Raw genomic sequence first — 20,959 nt, 5'->3', positions numbered from 1 at the left:
CTGCTGTTATGAATCATTCATCTGTTTTCCTATGGTCTTAGGTGACACCTATGAAAGGGTCATATGACCCTTTGATAGTTGAGAAGTTTAAAGGAACATTAGATGCTCTGTTAATAGCATTTGTTCTCTCTTTGCATTCCAGGTGGTTTGAATCTCAGCTTCGTTACCAATTTACTTTATCATCGTAGGCCTGCCTAATATGGAATCTTTTAGTATTTTTATTTAGGGGGGAATTATTGGGGAGGGTGCTCCTTTTCTGTTCCCCAGCCCCTGATTTTATAGCATTTTACGTATTGTGGAATGGTGTGTCTTAGGGTTTTACTGCTGTGAACAGACACCATGACCAAAGCAACTCTTATAAGGACAGCATTAAATTGGGGCTGGCTTTCGGGTTCAGAGGTTCAGTCCATTATCATCAAGGCAGGAGCATGGCAGCATCCAGGCAGGCATGGTGCAGGAGGAGCTGAGAGTTCTACATCTTCATCTGAAGGCTGCTAACAGAATACTGGCTTCCAGGAAGTTAGGATGAGTGTCTTAAAGCCCACACACATAGTGACACACCTACTCCAACAGGCCACACCCACTCCAACAGGGCCACACCTTCTAATAGTGCCACTCCCTAGGCCGAGCATATACAAACCATTACATGGCGTCTTTCAAACTTTTAAACTACAGACTACAGTGTGAAGCACATCTTGCTTTACAACTGAGGGCCCAAATGCAGTGCAGTGAAATAATACTGGACATGTGGTACCCTCTGATTCCTTTGTTTGCTTAACTCCAGTTGTGACCCATCAGAATGATACTACTGTCCAGTTGGTTTCAATCCATACTTTGAAAAACAGTACTCTAGAGCAGTGCTTTTTAAAGTGTGAGCCAGGTACATCTCAAATTGAGTGTTTGGGGGAAAAAAACCTGAAGAGTTTAGGAAACACCTAACAGGGCTTTGGGAGAGTCTTTGAAGATCTCCAGAGAGGAAATGCCTCATTTCTCCAGAACTGTCTTAGTCTCGCCTGCTTGTCACAGGAGTTTTATTTTTAACAGTGGTAAAGTCTTTAGTGAAATCAAATTTCACTCATCATAAGATGGAAAAGTTACATGCATTTTAAAAACTCATATTCCAGCCAAGTTTAAATTAATTATGTATTTCGCATGTGTTTCTTTTATAGCTCACTCCTTGATTGTGCAGTTTCTCTTGTACTCTTCATAATATTCATGCAGTGCTTTTTTATTGCTGGTTTAGTAATGGTTTTTAGGAGAATCTTTAAAGTAGCCTTAGCTCTGAGGATGTCACTGAAGATGAGCACAGTTTGGTATTACAGGCCATATAATATTCTTCCCTAGGCAATATAAAGACCTTACTTCACTGAAGTTGTTGACTGTACTGTACATATAATAGTACATAGCCGTACGTATAATTGATCTTTGGTAAATACTTGGGGTGTGTGTAGGACTGGCTTCGTTGTATCATTTAAGTGAAGTCACTAGCGTATTACTGAACATTCCTCAGCACTGTCAAAAAGAAAAATGTAAGGAAGAAAACGTTTGTTTTAGCTCATGGTTTCAGAGAGTTGTAGTCTGTCCCAGCCAGGAAGGCCATACAATGGGAGCATGTGGCTCCAGATGCTTGCTTGCATCAGGACAGGCAGAACAGGCTTCCACACGCCCATCCCTAGTCACCTGTCTCTGCCATCTGGGACCCATGCTGCAAAGGTTCCACAGCCCCAGAAACAGCACCACCAGCCATGGACCACATTAGCCTGTGGGAACAGTTCAGACGCAAACCATAGTGCCTGTTATTTCAAATACCCTTCCCTTATATACTCAGGGTTCATTTATATGTTTTGAAGAAGTTAATATCCGTCAATGTGTTCGTTTCTCCATTGCTCTGACAAAAATACCTGGTACAAATAAAGGAAGAGAGATTTCATTTTTAGCTGCATGCTCTTGGGCAGAACAGGAGTGTGTGGTGGAGAAGCTCCTTCATCTCATGGTACACATGATATAATTTTCAGAGGCATGCCCCCTAGACGAATTTCCTCCAGTTAGGCCCACCTTCTGAAGCTTCCATTATCCGCCAAAGTGCCACCAGCCAGCTAGGAACTAAGGGTTCACCTCAGGGGCTTGTGGGAACCATTGTATTTTCAAACCCGAACACTGCTTGAAACAGACAAGTAGTATTCTAATAGATAAGTAGAGGCTAGCCTTTAAGTCTTAGAGATTCTCCTACCTCCGCCTCCAGGGATTAAGAATAAGCCACTACTAGCTGAGGCTTTGAGTGAGAGACGTGGCCTTACAGATAAGAAGAAAATGTGTGTCATACTCGGGAGTGGGAGGGAGGAAAAAGAGAGCAGGACTTGCCCATGGATGGCGGTCACATGGAGATCACATGTACAAATGTACCGGTAAAGTGTGAATTTGTTCATTTCAGCATCAGGGAGGAAAATGCTCAGAAATATCTTAAGACTGTTAGAACTGAGTCAGCTTCTAAAGATGGCACCTATTATCCTCAAATCATCATTCTAATGGAATCTAAATATAGTAGAGATGCAGTGCCAGGGTGGGGCAGGGCTGGAGGTAGAGCACTGGGTTAGCATGTGTGGGTCCATGTGCTCAGTCCCCAGTAACACACGCAGAAGATTAAGATGGAGACATATGTACCATCCACTTGAGTAAAGACAAAGCTATATTTAAAGGATATAGTTCTTTTAATAAATGAGTAACTGCAAGGATTCTGAGGATTTTCTCTACGAGTTAAAGGGTTCTTGAGTGAGATGGTCACTATCACCTTAAATGTGTAATATATATATATGTGTGTTCTGAAAAGCTTACCATTGTTCGAGAGTTTATAAAAAGCAAAAATGTTTTATCTCCTAGATTTTTAAACTAATGAACTTGGTACCAGTGTTAGGAAATGCCATTTATTAATTGAAATTAACTATTTAACAGAAAACTCCAAAAAAGTTAAGAAAAAGGTCATTCAGATGTCCCTGAGCTAGCAGAGATGAGCAGGCTCTGCTGCTGAACACCTGCTGGGTTTGGGCCAAGCAAGGGTAGTTAGGCCTGACAGCTGGCCCGCATCAGAGCCTCCTCATTCTCTCCACAGTATATGAAGTCTCATTCCAGAGCTCAGGCCACTCCCAGCTGCAAATTTAATGATCCTTAAAAACAAAAAAAGTTAAAATATGCCCACTTTTGAGTAGTTCCATAAAAGATGATTGAATAAAAAATATTATAAAATTAACAAAAATGTTATTTACTGTCCCTCAGCTTCATATCACAGAGACCCATGCTGGCTCTGGGACAGAGCGGGAGACGATTATTTGTGGGTGCAGAACTGTCTTAGAAACTTTCAGTAGCATGGCCTCAAATGGCTGTTTACAGCACATTCAAAATTTATTTGTAATTTTTATCATTCCCTCTAGAAGTCATGTAAATTATGCTGGTCTTTATAACACCTACACTTTACTATAATAAAAAAGAAAAGGGGGCCAGGCGGTGGTGGCGCACTCCTTTAATCCCAGCACTTGGGAGGCAGAGGCAGGCGGATTTCTGAGTTTGAGGCCAGCCTGGTCTACAGAGTGAGTTCCAGGACAGCCAGGACTACACAGAGAAACCTTGTCTCGAAAAACAAAAAAACAACAAAAAAAAACAAAACAAAACAAAAAAAAAAAAAAGAAAAGGGGCCTGGGGAGATAGTTCAAGGTGGGCCATGGAGTCATGAGAACCTGAGTTGAATTTCCAGTACTCAGCACAGAAGCCAGGCACCTATAGTCCCAACACTGAGGAGATGCAGACAGGAGGTCTCTGGAGCTTGGTGGCCAGACAGCTGGACAAATTGGCAGATCCAGGCTCACTCACATACGTGCATCCACATCCACTCATGGGAACACGAAAGCTACTATGTGCATCCTTACACGCATGCACACACACCCATACATGGAGACATAATAAAATCCCCTACATGCACACTCACACATATATGTTAGATACCTGCTGCTAGATTTTAATCTTTTTGAAGATCTTTTTTGTATCCTTATGTAAAATAGGAACTGGTTTCCAATGGGGAAATAATTTTACATATATGAGCCTAAGTATCAGGGTCTAGATATCTGACCTTAGAAGTGTAACCTCAGTGGCTCAGGAGACTTATATAAGTGAGCAACTAGAAGGTCCCTCCTGATAGATTTGAAAGTCCAGAGTTAAATGTAATTTTTTATGCTAAGAACAAAAAGATATGATGCATTTGTTAGGATCAAAGTAAACCTTGTTTTTGTAACAAGCAGAAGGTAAGTACTTATCAAGTGTCTTTTATGTGCCAGGCTCTATGCGAGGCAGTGGAGGGACGAGAGAAGCAGTGAGCACAGTAACACTTGGTCCTGCTCCGGGGAAACCTCATAGATTAGGAGTATTAAAAATACAAGATAGAATTACCATATCATACAAGAAATACTGCAATAGAGATACAGACCTAAAATGCTTCAGGGTAAAGGTGGGTTTATCAACCAGCTTAGTTTCAGTTCTATTAGGAAAACCCTTGATTAAGGACTTAGGCCAAATGGAACCAGTGAGGAGTCTCCGAGATATGTGGGGACATGGGCATTCTGGGCTCAGGGACAGCCTGTGTCTTCAGGAGCCCCAAGGGCTACGGTTTCACTAGGCTGGAGAGGCATGCTTGGTTGTGTTGAAAGGTGACTTGTGGCATAGGCAGTTGTATGTTGATATAATCTAGAGGCTTCATTTTCTAAATTATTAAGGATCTTATTGAGTATGGTAGTATTGATTCTTTTAGGAAAGTCTTAACTTTCTAAGTAGCTTATGTAATAAATCAAAAATGAATAATTAGTTATGAATGATTAGTCTGTTGTGACTGAAAATCTAGAAAGGCATGATGAGCATTTAAAATAATCGAGGTGATCACAAGAAAGGTATGTTAGAATCAGTAATATTCGGTGATTGGTTGTGGACAGCAAGAATAGCCCAGTGTAAATCCCTGTGTAAAAGGATTACAGATGCCTGGATTTACCACTCTATCACTCAGAGGACTGTACACGTTCAAATAGCATCTACAAAATTATGTTCAAAAAACACAAAGTAACATTCAAGCCGGTTTATTGAGAATTTTTCTCTTTCTGTTTATAGATGCCACTTCAAATGAACAGCAAGAGCTTTTCTGCCAGAAGCTACAACAGTGCTGTGTACTGTTTGATTTCATGGACTCTGTTTCAGACTTGAAGAGCAAAGAAATTAAAAGAGCAACACTGAATGAACTGGTCGAGTATGTTTCAACTAATCGTGGTGTAATTGTTGAATCAGCGTATTCTGATATAGTAAAAATGGTAAGCCTCTAGATTTCTATTCCTCAGATTAGTGTAAGTTCAAAGATCTGAGGTGTATGTATAGCAACTAATATGCCCAAAAGAATGTTCTTAAAAATATCCCCCTGGGGCCGGGCATGGTGGCACACACCTTTAATTCCAGCACTTCAAAGACAGAGGTAGGCGATCTCTGTGAATTGTAGGTCAGCTTGGCCTATGTAGTGAATTCCATGTCAGTCACAGTGACATTATGAGATTCATCTCAAAAAAGCCCATTTGAAAGGTTATCTGTTTCATTGCTATGGCCATTGATTATAGGAGTTTGAGAAATTGGTAGGTATTGTGGCTCTTGGATACCTTTTCGGATACAGTAGACCTTCAACTTAGAACACAACGTAGGCTCAGGCAGACTGTTCTTGTATAGGGCTACTGGAATTCGGTTCCCAACCTACAGCTCTCTGCCTGTATATAGCTCAGCTCCAGGAAGATACCTCTGGTATCTACACTTAGGTGCACATCTACACACAGACACATAAATGTAATTAAAACTAAAATCTTAAAAATAACCAACAGTGTAAACTCAAGTTCATACAGATCATAGAGAATGTGTGAGCGAGTAGTCACTGGGAATTGTAAGGGGGCAGAGAAAACGAGACACACACGTCATCCCCCCACTACAGTCTTTCCCCCACTACAGTGATCACCCGTCTATAGTCAACCCCCATGGCAGTCATCCCCCCACTAGAGTCATCCCATTACCATAGTTGTCCCCTTACTAGCTCACCCTTAAACTAAGCTATCTGATCTGGTCTGATCATCTTTCTTAAAGGAAATAGACTGGGTGTCGTGGCACACCTTAATCCCAGCACTGTGGTGGGGAGAAAAGGATGTGTGTGCTTACCTGGGTCCTGGCTGACACAGAGGATGCAGAGAAGGAAATTATAAACACTGTATGTCACTGACTCTAAAATGAATCTCAGAACCCTTAACCTTGTTTCGGGGTAATTTGTTTTTAAAGTCTCAGATCTCAAAGTATTAAAACATAGGTAAACCATCATGAGGTTTCGTGACTATAATAACAAGGTGTTTTTGTTGCAGCTCTAGACCATAGCTGGGTTTGAATATGGGAGGAGTTGTAGAATGGTCACACTAAAGATCCATGAAGTTTGTAACTTTAACTTTACCTCTTAGCCATGGTCCCCTCTTTTCTTTTCCCTGATCCTGTTTTATTTTAAGCAGACTTTGTAGAGAGCAGCTGGTGATGGAAGCGTTTGGGGTGATCTGTAGTCATCAGCTGCTTGGGGTCTGAAGAAGTTGGTGACTCCATAGAGAGACGTGCACCTTTATGTCTTGAAGAGATTATAGAGCTGAACTAAATTTATAGCTGGGCCTTTTTTTCTGTAATAAAATGGTGTTAGAATGTTTTATTTTTCACTGTTAAATTCACTTATACAGCAGAGAACATGAGTCCAAGCTTAATTTCTTTTCAGATCAGTGCTAACATCTTCCGGACACTTCCTCCAAGTGATAATCCAGATTTTGACCCGGAAGAGGATGAGCCCACACTAGAGGCCTCTTGGCCTCACATACAGGTAAGCGCTACTGGTCTGTATTAACAATGCTTACATGTCAGTGCTCTGCTGATCCTGTGGGCATGTGCTGTCACCTGGCTGTAACCCTAGTCCTTGGGAGGCTGAGGCAGGAACATCATGAGTTCAAGACCAGTTTCAATTGCCATACTAAGAACCTGTCCTCCCAAAAATATAAATATGAGCTGCTGAGGTGTTGCAGTGGGTAAGTGCACATGCTGCCAAGCCTGATGATTCAGTCTAGGACCCATATGGTGGAATAAAAAAACCTGATTCCTGCAAGTTGTCATGTAGCCTCCAGTGCAAGGTGTGACACATGCAGCCCCCACACACATTCAAAAACACACAAAATAAATACATGTTGACTTTTTAAAAAGAAAAAAATGATATATTTTATTTCAAATACATTTTCTTAGCATTATTTTGTATTCTAAAAGTAATGTTTTGTTGTTTTGAGATAGTCTCTCTATCTCCTAGCTTGGAGTGCAACTCACTCTGTAGACCAGGCTGGCCTTGAACTCACAAAGATCCACTTTCCTCTGCCTCCTGAATGCTGGGAGGCTTGCGCCACCACATTTGGTTTAAAGTTTTTTTGTTCTTATTTTGAAGTTAGGCTGTCTGATCTAAGTACAGCCATTCCTACTTTCGGCTGCTGTTTACATGACTTATGTTCTCCATTCTTTTACTTTTAATCTCTTTGTTGCTTTGAATCTAAAGTGTGTCTCTTACACATGGTATTTAGTTGGAGGTACTAGATGGTTGTTGTTTTGTGTTTTAAGTTCTTTCTATTATGTAGCCCTGGCTGGTCTAAAGTTTGCAATGTTGACTAGGGTAGCCTTGAACTCAGAAATCTACTTGTTTCATGCCTCCTAAGTGCTAGGATTAAAGGTATGTACTGCCATGCCAGGCCCTTGAATTTTTTTTTTAATAGAATTAAGCACAAGTTCGTCTGATTTTCTGCTATACTTGGTATAAAATTAGTAGTAGTGTATTTAATAATGGGAGGGCTTTAAAAGCATGAAATTCCTGTTAGCCAATCTTACTCTTTTTTTTTTATTGTGTAGCTGGATAGTCTTTGGGAAAGACTTTTAGTTTTTGAAAATTTAAAAGCAAAGACAGATTTTCTATCAGGATATTTTTATATACTTACAGAAATTAACATAAGAAACTCAGCCAAGTAAACAATGTGTTTCCATTTTTCACTTGTATAATTTGAGGCTCTGTTTAAATTCCCTGAGAGAAGAAAATGGTTTTTAGCATTTTAGGAGATGGTAATTGTTATCCAGATATGATTTCTAGGCCTGGTGAGACTGCTCAGTAGATAAAACACATGCTGTCAAGCCTAGTGACCTGTGCTCAGTCCCATAACCCTCATGTTTAGTAAAGAAAGAGCCAACTTCCATGCACTGTCCTCTAACTGAGCACTCCATGTGTGCCCTCTCTCTATCTCTGTCTCTTTTCTTTTATCTGTGGTCTGGGTATGTCTAAAACTTTAAACTCTTGAGTTACTAAAGTTTGGTATAGCATTTAAATGTGGTAATGAAATGTTTGGGGGCCATCTGAAGCTGCCTAGGTTTCCAGTGTGATGACGTCGTGTATTTCAGCAGGTTTTCTGGTGGAATAGAAAGCTGCTTTAAGTGAGATCATAGAGAGTTACCATGCTGGAAAACGGGGCTCAGTGGGACGTTCCTGTTGTGCCTCTGACACCCCAGACATCCGGTGTGACACTTTTAGTTGTGAGTAGGTGCTAGCAATGGCCTTTGCTGATGTCTGTGTGTGGCAGGAGAGGCTTGCAGTGTTGCCCAGGCTGATTTTGAACTCTTGGGTTCAGGTGATCTCTTGTCTCAGCTTCTCAGTAGCTGGGGATACAAGTGTTTGCTACCCTGTCCAGCATGTTTTGTTGTTTTGAGATTGTATTTTAACATTTCTTCCTTCCAAACCCTCCCATATACTACCCTTTCCCACTGTCCTTCAAATTGATGGCTTTTTTCATCAATTGTTATTAAATATGTATACTTGCATGCATGTTTTCAGAGCTGATGGTTTAGCACTGTATAGTTGGTGTGTTGTGGGGAGGACTCCGTCTCCTGCTCCCAGCTTCACTCAGTTGCCTATAGTTCTGTGCAGTGTTGGGGCCTCATAGGCTTTTCTCTGTTCAGTGTGGCACAGTTTTGTCTAAGCTTTGTTCAGTGGATGAAAGATCGGAGAGAAGACATCCAGGCTGGACATACTCAGACAGCTCAGTATTTTGCAGAATCTCTGTCTTGCTTTCTCAGGTGTTTAGAGAGTGGGATTCATAGAGAATTGGGCTTCTGTTTCTGCTTACTGTGCTCAGGCAATGTTCTAAACATGTAGTGTAAACTGTGTGGTACAATATATAGATGTCCTTCTTCGTGAATTCTTTCATAGAACAAATCGTTTAAAATTCCTTCACATCACTTTCTTATTAACAGACTTTGGAAAGCACGTGGTCACCATATTCCTTGGAAAGGGCCTTCTGTGTACCTATAGTCATTAAAATTGCCTCTCAGTCTTGTCTTCTGTGAGCCATATGTTTCCAGTTTTATTAGCTTACAGGTCTTATTTTGAGATTCTCTAGTATTTGTACTGTTTTCTGGTGGACCTGTATCTTTGTAGTGATGAAGAACAGAACGTTTTAATTTTGTTGGGTTTAGTTACCTTTGGAAAGGCATTTTCAGAACTGAATAGCATAATGGGACTGGGTTGTAGCATACTTGGTAGAGTACATGCCCCAGGTCACTTGGTATCGTGATGGATCCCTGTATCCCAGCATCAGGAGGTAGGGCAGAGCCATCTGAAGTTCACACCCATCATCAGTTAAATTTTAATTTTGTGTTCAAGGCCAGCCTGGGCTACATGAGACACTGTCTCAAAAGAGTGAATAGTACAGCTTCTAGTATCTCTTGTCTTTAGGGTGTAGGGTGTGCTCTCATGTATACAAATGGCAGGCCACCCTTATAACAAACATGTATAGTCTGCCATTTCATTAATGCTGAGGCTATGGGTGTGTGTTCTAAGATTCTTAAAAGCAAATTATAAGTCTTCATATGAACACAGAGAAACTTCAGTAACTGCTCAGAACCAGTTTAGGTTGATCCACTGTAATTTCATATAGCTAGTAAATATTCAAGCCTCCATTGTGTGCTTCTGACCTTGGGAGTAAAGAAAGTACCACTAAGCAACCCCCTAAGACCCTAATGACTACATACATGTTTTATGGTGTACACCCAGAAATGAACATTCTTAGTCAGATGTGATAGGTTCAGGAAGAAATAATATAGGAAGAGGGAGTAGAGAGTGGCTCCGGAACAAGCTTCATTCCTAGAAGATGGTCACTGTGAAGACTGTCAGCTCTGTAGACCAGTGGTTTCTTCCGCCTGTTTATAATACACATGCTGTGTGTATGCAATAGCCGTTGTCCTCTCCTTGGTGCTGCTAAGTTGGCTCCTGACAGCAGACTAGTCATTTCATGTGCATTGTTGTCGGGGGAATTAATGTAGATGGAAATTATTTTAAAAATCAGGCTCAGCAGTTAAGCGTTGACACTGGCGGCTCTTACAGAGGACCCAGGTTGTGACTCCCAGCAACCAGCATCAGAGCTCCAGTTCCAGGAAGATATGATGCCCTCTTCTGGCCTCCTTAGGTATTACATGTACATAGTGCACAAACAAACGTGGGCAAAAACACCCCCCCACACATGAAATAATACAATTAAAAAAAAATAAGCCATACAGTTTATGAACAGCACAGCATTCATTCACATATTGGTTTAGTAATCTGGGGCTTGGGCTTGATGCCATAAGTCCAAGGGATATGCTAGTTCTCTGAAGTCACTTGATGGTCTGCCTCTGTCGTGCTATCAGCAAAGCTCTGTTCGAGCATTCCAAACCCATGCTGTGGCATATGTGTGCCCCACAGCAAAATTATTTTTTATTATGTTCTTAATGCACAATTAACATTAAAAGTTAGGTATCTCAGGCTAGAGAGATGGCTCAGTGGTTAAGAGCACTGACTGCTCTTCCAGAGGTCCTGAGTTCAATTCCCTCTTCTGGTATGTCTGAAGACAGATACAGTGTGTGTGTGTGTGTGTGTGTGTGTGTGTGTGTGTGTGTGTGTGTGTGTGTGTAATTAGGTATTTCTCAATCAAATACTGTGCCCAGATGGGTTAGATGCCATGGTTGGCCTGGAACTCACTATGTAGACCAGGCTTTGAACTCACGAGATCTACCTGCCTTTGCCTCCAAAGTGCTGGGATTACAAGTGGGCCACTACACCTGCTTAGCTTTTTCTATTAAAAAAAAAAAAAGTATTATCTTTGTATGTGTACACACACATGCGTGTCTTCCTGTGTGTCATACACGAGTGCAGGTATCCACAAAGGCCAGAAAAGGGCATCAGAGTCCCTGAAACTGGAGTCAACAGGCCCTTAGGAGTTGACTACTGTGGGTGTTGGGAACTGAACTTGGGTGTTCCTAACTGCTGAGCCATCAGACTGCCCAGAATGTTTCAGTGACCTTGTACTTTGGGATCTAATTCTCTTGTATTTTTAGAATGCTTAATTGTTATGTTTGCTTATAAATTAAGTTGTATCTTGAGACCAGTTTCTTACCTTTCATAGCTATTAGGTTATTTATTAATTTATTTATTTTTCCAGACAGTGGTTTCTGTGTGTAACCACCCTGGCTGTGCTAGAACTCTCACTCTGTAGACCAGGCTAGCCTTGATCTTGCGTTCTGAGTGCTGGGGTTAAAGATGTGCACCACTACTGCCTGACTGTGATTTGAAGACTCTGGCTGTGCTTTCTCCTTGATTGCTTTAGTTCTGACCTGCAGTGATAAGGCACACTGCTGTCATACAGGCTGCATGGGGCTTCTCGGTACAAGACTCACCCACTTGTCTGGTTTATTTGCTCTGGTGTACAGTTCTTCCTCAGGCCTTCTACAGTTTAGTTTGTTACTCTACAGATGTACTGCTTTCAGTTTCATTTTACCTGTTCTGCGTGTGTGTGTGTGTGTGTGTGTGTGTTTACATGTGGAAGAGGTCAGACGACCCATGGAAGTCCTTTCCACCTCATTGGGTCGTGGGAATTGTACTCGGGTCAGTACTTGGCAGCAAGCCCTGTTATCTTGAACCATTTTACTAGACCCTCTACCCTAGTTTAATGGGAAGACTCAGTTTTTAAAACTGGTATGGCCACACTGTCGGCTCTAACTTGGAGCCTGTGCTTAAAGGGACTCTAGGGGATGGGGGACATAAACCTGATGCTGCCTTGTGCACGCCAGTTGGTTCTATCGCTCATAAATTACGATCATTCAGTGAGTGATGCAGAGCCACAGCCCTCATGGAGACTGCTTAGTTAGGGCCTCTCGCTGTGATGAACCAATGACCAAGAACTGTCTAGGAGGAGAGGGCAGCCTGTCAAGGAAAGACTTCAGGACTAGAGACAGGAACTGACCTGAAGCTGCAGGGAAACACTGCTTACTGGCTTGCTCAGTTTACTTTCTTACACATCTCAGAGCCAGCAGGCCAGGAATGGCACCACCCAGAGCAGTCATTAATCAAGAACATGCCCCACAGACTTGCTACAGGCTATCTGATGGAGACATTCTTATCAGTTGATTCCTCTTCCCAGACAATTGTAGCTTGTGTCGATTTGATAAAAAGCCAACTAGAAGAAAAACCAAACTATAAAGATAAGGTTCTTTAAAACTTTGTTTTTTGAAACAGTTACCTACTCAGGCTGGTAAGAAAGGTGTTTTTTATAAGAACTGTAATTCAGACTATTATCAACATCATTTTGCTTTTACTTACCTTCTCACACAGCTGGTCTATGAATTCTTCTTGAGATTCTTGGAGAGTCCTGATTTCCAGCCCAGCATTGCAAAGCGGTTCATTGATCAGAAGTTTGTACAGCAGGTAAGGGACTCTTAGATCTCAAATGTTTGTATCTTAGCACATGCTTATTAATAATTGTTGTTAAGAGTAATCTTAGGTGGTCTGGAGAGATGGCTCGGGGGGTAAGAGCAGTGACTGTCCTTTCAGAGGAGCCGGGTTCAACTCCCAGCACCCACATGCAGCTCACAACTGTCTGTGAGTCTCATTTCAGAGGGTCTGGCACCCTCACAAAGACATACATGTAGGGAAAATGGCGATGAAAAAAGCAAGCAGTCATTTAAATAAGAGTACTCAGTCATTGTTCTTGACAAAGTAAAAGTAGCCTCCAAGGCTGGCAAGGTCTCAGGGGTCAGAGCACTTGATGCTGTTCCAGTAGCTGTATTGAGTCCCAGCCCCCAAGTCAGGCAGCTCACAAAAGCCTGTTAATTCCAGTTCTAGGGCATCAGGTACCATCTTCTGGCCTACACACAAGCTCGATTTTTTCTTGTAAGTAGCTTTCAGAAGTTCAGTTTTGTATCCAGAGTCAGCACCTAATGAAATTAGTCAAGCTGCCCTTCTGCAGTGCCTCAAAGTTTGGGGTGACCATTTTATCTAAAGGTGTAAGTCTTTGAGCTTGCCGTATTTTAGTCATTGTGACTGAGCTATGGACGCCTTTCTGCACATCCAGCATCTGAACAGCAGTTGCCTGTTTCCACCTCCCCCTTAGCACCACAGGCTCCACCCTGAGCAGTTCCTTAAGCCACAGGTAAAATAAAATGGGACCCTAAGGAGAGGAGATGGTTGAGCACATGGAATGAATGCCTTCTTGGTTTTTAGAACCTCTAAACTTCTTGGTTTTATTACCTCTATTTCTCAACACTAAAGTGCAATTAATTTCTAAAAATGTATCCATTTGTTTTTATTGTCAAGATCCTTGAAGACTTAACAGCCTCTCTTCCGTCATTTACAGTTGTCTGGCCCTAACCAGAACAGTCACATGAACCGTTCTTTATCCATTCTCTCTTCTAAAGCATCATCACTGAGTAAACCTTGATAGGAATTTAATGCTGAGAGAACAATTTAACTCTATTATGAAGACCTTTCTGTCCTGGATGATTCCACATATTGGGGCTGGAGAGATGGCTCAGTGGTTAAGAACACTGACTGCTCTTCTAGAGGTCCTGAGTTCAATTCCCAGCAACGATATGGTGACTGTAATGGGATCTGATCTTCTGGTGTTTCTGAAGAGAGCAACAGTGTATTCACATACACAAAATAAACAAATAAATCTTTAAAAAAAAAAAAAGATTTCACATATTTTGAACTGTTCCCTTCAAGAGCCCTTCATGAACTACACAAGATTCGATGTTCGCTAACAGTACAGTGTGCACATCAACAAGGAATAAAGTCAGTCCAGTTACAATGGGGCCTTTGGGGCTAGTGCAAATGAACGCACATTTCCTTTCTTGTATGGTTCACCTGTGGAGCGCACTCAGGCTCTTGTGAAGCCACATGCATTAACTGGATCTCCGATGGCAGCAGATTGAGGGGAGCTTGCTTTAGTGCTGCAGTAACCTGGTGCCCTAGGAACTTAGACTGCTGGGCTTCTCTGAGGAGAGCCAGGAGAGACCTAGTAGAGCAGGAACCATTTCCTACCTTCTGCCTCAAACTCCTGAAGTATCTAGAAAGCCAAGGCAGTTAACTATCTGATTCCTACAGCTCTGTGTACTGCTCACAGCTGCAGCTCTGAGGTATTAGGGGGACGCTTCTGAAAACTGCCTTATGAAAATTCTCAGCTTTTGAAAGTTAAAACTCAGAAAAATAGGAGAGATTTTGTTAAAAGAGCTGGGTGCAGGGGGTGCACTACATAATTTATGTTCAAATAAGATAATCTCCCAAGCAAACTAAGATGTCTTCATTGTTTTTTGTGGCACGGACCTGTCATTTGAATACTTCATAAATGTTATGCTTGTTGTAAAGAGAGAGTTCACGTCCAGTGCCACATAGTAAATGGCAGTCTGGATTTGAACTAGAACAGTGTCACCCTTCCTAATGCTGCAGCCCTTAAATATAGTTCCTCGGGTTGTAGTGACCCCTGGCCATAAAATTATTATACTTCATATCTGTAGGAATTGCTACTGTTTGGATTGTAATGTAAATATCTGATATGTGACACCAAAGGGGTTGTGACCCACAGCTTCAGAACCACCGAACTAGACCCTCTGACCTTGGCTGAATTACTCTTAAAAATAGTTTGCGGGCAACAGAGCCAGAAAAAACAGGTTTCCTGGTATGAATATATTTCTAATTACAATATTTCAAAATATGTCTAGATTTGAAACTGCTATTGAGCTTAATGCCCCTTAGAAATAAATCTACTTTGAACAAAATCATCTCAAGTAAACCAGCATCAGAAACATGAATTGAAGGCTAAGATAAGGAGGCTAGCCATTTCTAATTATAATAATTTGGACCAGTGTTTGTAGGTATTTGGGGGAGTGCAACCACAAGGAAGTTGCTTGTTTAGGGCACATGAATATGACTTATCAGTGCCTCAGAATGTCTGCTTGGGTTTGAAATCTGCACAGAAAGAATGAAGAAGAGCGCGTCCCCTTCCCTGGGCATGCCCAGCATCTCAGTTTAGAACAGGTCTGTGCATGCAGTTCAGGTAGACTCTATGTATTTGGAGATGTTCAAGGTGTCTCACCATGCAGCTTTCCATCAGCCTGGCCTCCAAATACCAGCACTCTGGGAGGCAGAGGCAGGAAGGTTACAAATTCAAGGCCAGAGTGGACTACATAATGAGTCTCTGTATGAAAAACAGTTGTATTTTTAAAAAGTTAAACATGATAACACGAAAAATTATGCTAGGAAAGAATTTTAGAGTCACTGGCAAGGTTAAAAAATTGTAGTTTTAGAAAGTGTTTATATTCTTTAAAACGATACAAAGAATTATAGAAATGAGTTTAGTGAAAATATTGATACGTTTCCTAGTTTCGTTTACTTAGAAAAGAGACAAAGCTAGGAAGGCAGACTAGGAAAAATGTTACAGATTTCACAGGTAATCTTAAAATCAAAATTAGAAAAAAAGCAGTTTTAGCTCGATTATTTTTTTAAAGTAATTTGTCAGATTTTTCTTAAAGCTCCTGGAGCTTTTTGATAGTGAAGACCCACGAGAACGAGACTTCCTGAAGACCGTCCTGCATCGGATTTATGGGAAGTTTCTCGGACTGCGAGCGTTCATCAGAAAGCAAATTAACAACATTTTCCTCAGGTAAATTCATCATCCAGAGCAGTCTTCTCCCTCATTCATGCCTCCTCAAGCCAAGTTCCCCAGGTGAATTTTAGTATCTGAAACCCGACCAAGCTGATGGCACCTCAGTCATCCCTACACACCCCGTGGCTTTCACATGGTGGCAGCCTGTCACCTTTGCCAGTTAGTGGTAGCAAGGACAGTATTGGATGGTGACCCTACTGATGTGTTTGAGTTGAAAGAATAATTTGCTCAAACTTTCTCTGAATTTTTTTTTTTTTTTTTTTTTTTTTTAGCAATCACTATTTAAGCCAGTGCCTATCCAATTGCTTTTGACGTTTCTGACAAAGCTAATTAAAATCGACATGGGACTGTAGTTTAAATACTGGTGAAACCTGTGCTTCACATCAGACATCACATTAATACCTGTTTCTGGTTCCTGTCAATTACTGAAGATTCGAAATTAGGCTAATCGTGGGAGTGGAGGGGGGCTGCCTCCCCTAGTCTTACGTCAGTGTTCCATCTCCCTGCAGCCCAGTGTCACCCCCACCTCATGCTGTCATTTTGCTTTAAAGGCAGTTGTGATAGCAGAAAACTAGATAGCCTGTGTCATTTACAGTCTAAAATTTCTGAACAGTTGAAAAAATGGACCCCTTTTCCTCGGATTTTTATGTGTATAATGGTCTCCTACTTTGAAAAGGTTTCTTTAGGCAATCCGTCTTTCTTATATATTAAGTGTAATATAATGATCCAGATGAAATGATATTGTTCTCATGTGGCAGATTTATTTTAGCAGGTTTTGTGTGACATGGGGAAATAGATGTTGTGTTGTTACTGCTCTCGGTTTGGGCAGGGATGTAGCTCACTTGGTGCTGTGGTGGCGCACACCTGTAATGCCAGCAGGCTCAAAGGTCAGGATTGGCTACACAGCAAGCTTGAAGACAGTTTAGCAGTCTCAAAACAAAACAGTCTGCTGTGAAGCACAGGCCTGGGGCTAAGCGGCCAGTGCCTGCTTTTACTGCCGCCTCGGGCTGAGTTTCTTCCCCTTCTTCCTGCTTTCTGGTGTTTACATTTTATTACATCTGTCTTTATTTCAAATCCAGGTTTATATATGAGACGGAACATTTCAATGGTGTGGCTGAACTCCTTGAAATACTGGGAAGGTAGGTCAGGGGTGGGCTTTCGTTGTTTTGTGTTTTGTTTTTTTTTTTAAATTAAGTTACTGAACGAATGTTTTGTGTACTTAACAGCTGGAGTTGAAGAAGTAAGTTCCCATTTGAGAGTTTAGAGCACAGTGCTAGAGGCCCTGGTTCAATCCCTAACAAACAGCAGAAGACAATTTCAGGTTTCAGGGCCTTGGCATATATATAAAATACTGTTATAAGGCCTTGGGTCTACACAGCCTTCCCCCAGCCCCCAGCCCTGGAAGCTCTCCCCAGCTTCCAGCTGGGAAGAGGTGAAGTTGTCATTCCGTTAGAAATTCCCTACCAGAATTCTTACCCAGATGTTGATAGACCATTCCTAATCTTACCTATTCCTTTAGAAGAGTCTTTGGTTTTATATACATATGTCCTTTCTGTTCACCACATACCAATAATGATAGAATTATCTTAATTCCAGATTATTCAGTAGAGGAAACTCCCCGCTTATCACTGAACACGCTGGGAATTCTGACAGCATTAAGACAGTGGCTCCTGTTGCTTTAAGGGAGGAAATTAAAGGCAGCTGTGCAGAACTAAAGTGGCCGTCTGTAGATGTCAGATTACAGGCTGCCCTGGAGGGACAGAACTCAGCAGGCCTCCTACAACTCCTGTGCTGTAGGTAGTGTAGCTTTGGAAACCAGGTGACTACTTAACCCTTCCCTGCCTTTTCTTCCCTCCAGTATCATCAATGGCTTTGCATTGCCACTGAAAGCAGAACATAAGCAGTTTCTAATGAAGGTTCTTATTCCTATGCACACTGCAAAAGGATTGGCTTTGTTTCATGCTCAGGTAAATTTCAGAAAAACTACAAATGGATATTTCCAAAAACAAATATAAAGGCAAAATGTGTGAGGTATTAAGGTGCTGGTTTCATGTCTAGTTAAGTAATGTGCTTTGGCAAATTTTTATTATGAGTTTGTTTACATACTACTACTGCAGTTTTAAGTTAGATATAGAAGATTATCAAGTTTACTTATATTCGGGTCTGGGACCTGAATTATTTAGCTGTGTATAGTATATGCCCTGGAAGACTAAATGGGTGTTTTTAAGTTAATTAATTCTAGAGCTAACAATCTGTTGAACTTAGAACTTTAATAAGAATATATTCATCTCATACTGCAACTTAAAAGTGGAGTGACATTTTATGTCAGTGTGAAACTATCCCAGCATTCCTAAATGTTACCTCATTAACATCTCTTAAACTTGCCTCTGCCCTGTAGCTGGCCTACTGTGTTGTGCAGTTCCTGGAGAAAGACACAACACTGACAGAGCCGGTGAGTGCTCAGTTCCTGTTCATGCTGTTGTCTAACCACTGGTATTTCATTGCAGCCTGGGTAGTCAGCTCTCACACAGCAGGAGCAGCTTCTGGGGCCTGGGAAGGGAGCATGCTTGGGAGATGGTAGGCATAAACTGAGGGGATTAATAGTTAAGATGTAGCTAAGATCCACTGTTAGCCCTCCTCACTGGAGTCTGTTTCTGTCAGTTCCTACAATGAGAACCCACTAAGTCCCAGCACCATTCCCTTGAGTTTTGTTCAGAAATAAAGCACAAAAAGATTGGAAGTGTTTCCTCAGCTTCAGCAGTTTGGATTCCAGTCTTAGAAGAGTGAGAAGAGACTTCGTCCTTGAGAAAGTGATGAAGATGAGCCGGTGATCTCAGAAGGCTCAGAGGCACAGTCCTAACGAGCTCTGCCGTTTAGCCTAGCTGATCTAGAACTGTAGTTAGCCTGGACCCGTCTCAAACTTGTGATCCTCCTGCCTCAGCCTCCTAAATGCTGGGATTTCGAGGTCACCCAATTAACTATATAAACCATTGTAAATTCATGTATTTTAGGCTAACCCTAGAACTGCTGGAAATTTTATATGCATGGCCTAATGGTTGAACTAGACCGTCTCCTTTTAAAATCTCATTTTACCCTGATTTTGTCAGCCATAAAACAGGTTTGGGTACTCTGTAAATTTAGATAATGAGAATTATCTGTTAGGATTACCCCTTCTGAGCTGAGGCTTAGACCAGTTGGTAGGGTGCTGGCCTAGTATGCACTGGGCCCTGGGTTCAATCCCCAGTTATGTTATAATAGTCTTTGAAAAACAAAAATTTTCTCATAACTTCCTTCACACCATACATCATTTTCTTGTGCTGTAAGTGTCCACTCATGTTGGTCCTGTCCCATGAAAACCAGTTTGCTCAGCTGTGTGTACTACCTAGAGCAGGGCCCAGGCCCATGCAGCTAAGTAGGGATTTTCATGTACTAAGTGCTGAATGCTTGGCTTCAGAATGAGTAAGATATCTTGAGATTAGCTAGTAGAAGTGATAAGGGCTGGCTGTGTCCCAGGCTGGTCTAGAACTTGGAATTCTCCTGCCTTAGCACCTCCAAGTACTAGGATTGTAGATGTGCATTGCACACCCAACTGTTGGATTCATTCTAAACTTTGCTGGTTTTTGTAGGTGATCAGAGGACTGCTGAAATTTTGGCCAAAAACATGCAGTCAGAAAGAGGTGGGTTTTAATAATAGTAAATGCATTTTTATCAAGACTTTGCAATCTTGACCTGCTCTTTGAACTGTACCCTCTTCCTAATGTATACATTTCCCTTTGTCTATATTTGTCATTTGTAAATTTTTAAAACAATTTTTTAAAAAAAAAAAACTTTAGGTGATGTTTTTAGGAGAAATTGAAGAGATCTTAGATGTTATTGAACCAACACAATTCAAAAAAATTGAAGAGCCACTTTTTAAGCAGATATCCAAGTGTGTCTCCAGTTCTCACTTTCAGGTACCAACTTCCTTTCTTTGTAACATTCTGATTTTGTACCATCCTTTTTCCCTGTGAATTTTGAGGTTTCTGATGTCTTTTTAGGTTGCAGAAAGAGCACTGTACTTCTGGAATAATGAATATATTCTTAGTTTGATTGAAGAGAATATTGATAAAATCCTGCCAATCATGTTTGCCAGTTTGTATAAAATTTCCAAAGAACACTGGAATCAGTAAGTTTTTTTGTTGTTGGTTTCAATGTTAGCATATAGTCTAAATAGCACAGGCTAGCCTTGAACTCAAGCTCTTGCCTCTCAGCCTCAGCGCTGAGATTTGTCCCACCATGCCCAACTCTCATGTGCTTCACGAATTACTGGCTTTCCTTTTTTAATTGAAGCCTGTACAGATGTGTAACCTAAAACTGAAGGCTATGTCACAAGTTTATCTTTCTAAAGCTGTCTGTGGATGTTCCTCAGCAGATGATCTTCCAGCGTGGGGTCCAGCACCACTGTGGGCTCCCCAGGCTGGGAGCTAAGGACCAGGGGGAGATGTGGCATTTGGACATTCTAACTTCTGTGGCATTTTAATCTTGCTACCCAGGGTCTAAGGTGAAACTACAAAACACAAAAGAGAAGGATGTTGTATTTTACATGGGAAGCATGTAAACATTAGAATCAGGTCCCTGTGTTCAGTGTTGCTGGCCTCTAACCCAGAACTGGCTTCTTTCTTTCAGGACTATTGTAGCACTGGTGTACAATGTGCTGAAAACCCTAATGGAGATGAACGGCAAGCTTTTCGATGACCTTACTAGTTCGTACAAAGCCGAGAGACAGAGGTACCGGATGAGTTTTGAAAATTCCATGTTATTCATTTCAGAAAGGTCCCTCTCTTAGTCATCTGGATCTATGGTGAATACATTAGGCATTATATGAAAGCCTCTGAGCACTA

The 20,959-nt window shown here is 41.4% G+C and overlaps 1 protein-coding gene across 2 annotated transcripts in view; it reads left to right on the top strand.

The window, feature by feature from the left end:
- Positions 1 to 20,959, top strand: part of Ppp2r5a (protein phosphatase 2 regulatory subunit B'alpha) — a 41,631-nt gene that overhangs the window by 18,692 nt on the left and 1,980 nt on the right. For both annotated transcript variants that reach the window (XM_034512713.2, XM_076941622.1), the window contains exons 2-12: positions 5,143 to 5,339; positions 6,809 to 6,910; positions 12,752 to 12,844; positions 15,946 to 16,076; positions 17,159 to 17,218; positions 17,938 to 18,046; positions 18,478 to 18,531; positions 19,706 to 19,756; positions 19,913 to 20,032; positions 20,117 to 20,244; positions 20,745 to 20,846. In XM_034512713.2, the coding sequence (XP_034368604.1) occupies positions 5,143 to 5,339; positions 6,809 to 6,910; positions 12,752 to 12,844; positions 15,946 to 16,076; positions 17,159 to 17,218; positions 17,938 to 18,046; positions 18,478 to 18,531; positions 19,706 to 19,756; positions 19,913 to 20,032; positions 20,117 to 20,244; positions 20,745 to 20,846 (1,147 nt within the window). The remainder of the gene's footprint in view (positions 1 to 5,142; positions 5,340 to 6,808; positions 6,911 to 12,751; positions 12,845 to 15,945; positions 16,077 to 17,158; positions 17,219 to 17,937; positions 18,047 to 18,477; positions 18,532 to 19,705; positions 19,757 to 19,912; positions 20,033 to 20,116; positions 20,245 to 20,744; positions 20,847 to 20,959) is intronic.

The sequence above is a fragment of the Arvicanthis niloticus genome, chromosome 10, assembly GCF_011762505.2.
Source record: "Arvicanthis niloticus isolate mArvNil1 chromosome 10, mArvNil1.pat.X, whole genome shotgun sequence".
Classification (NCBI taxonomy): Eukaryota; Metazoa; Chordata; class Mammalia; order Rodentia; family Muridae; genus Arvicanthis; species Arvicanthis niloticus.
This window is presented reverse-complemented; position numbering and strand designations above follow the sequence as displayed.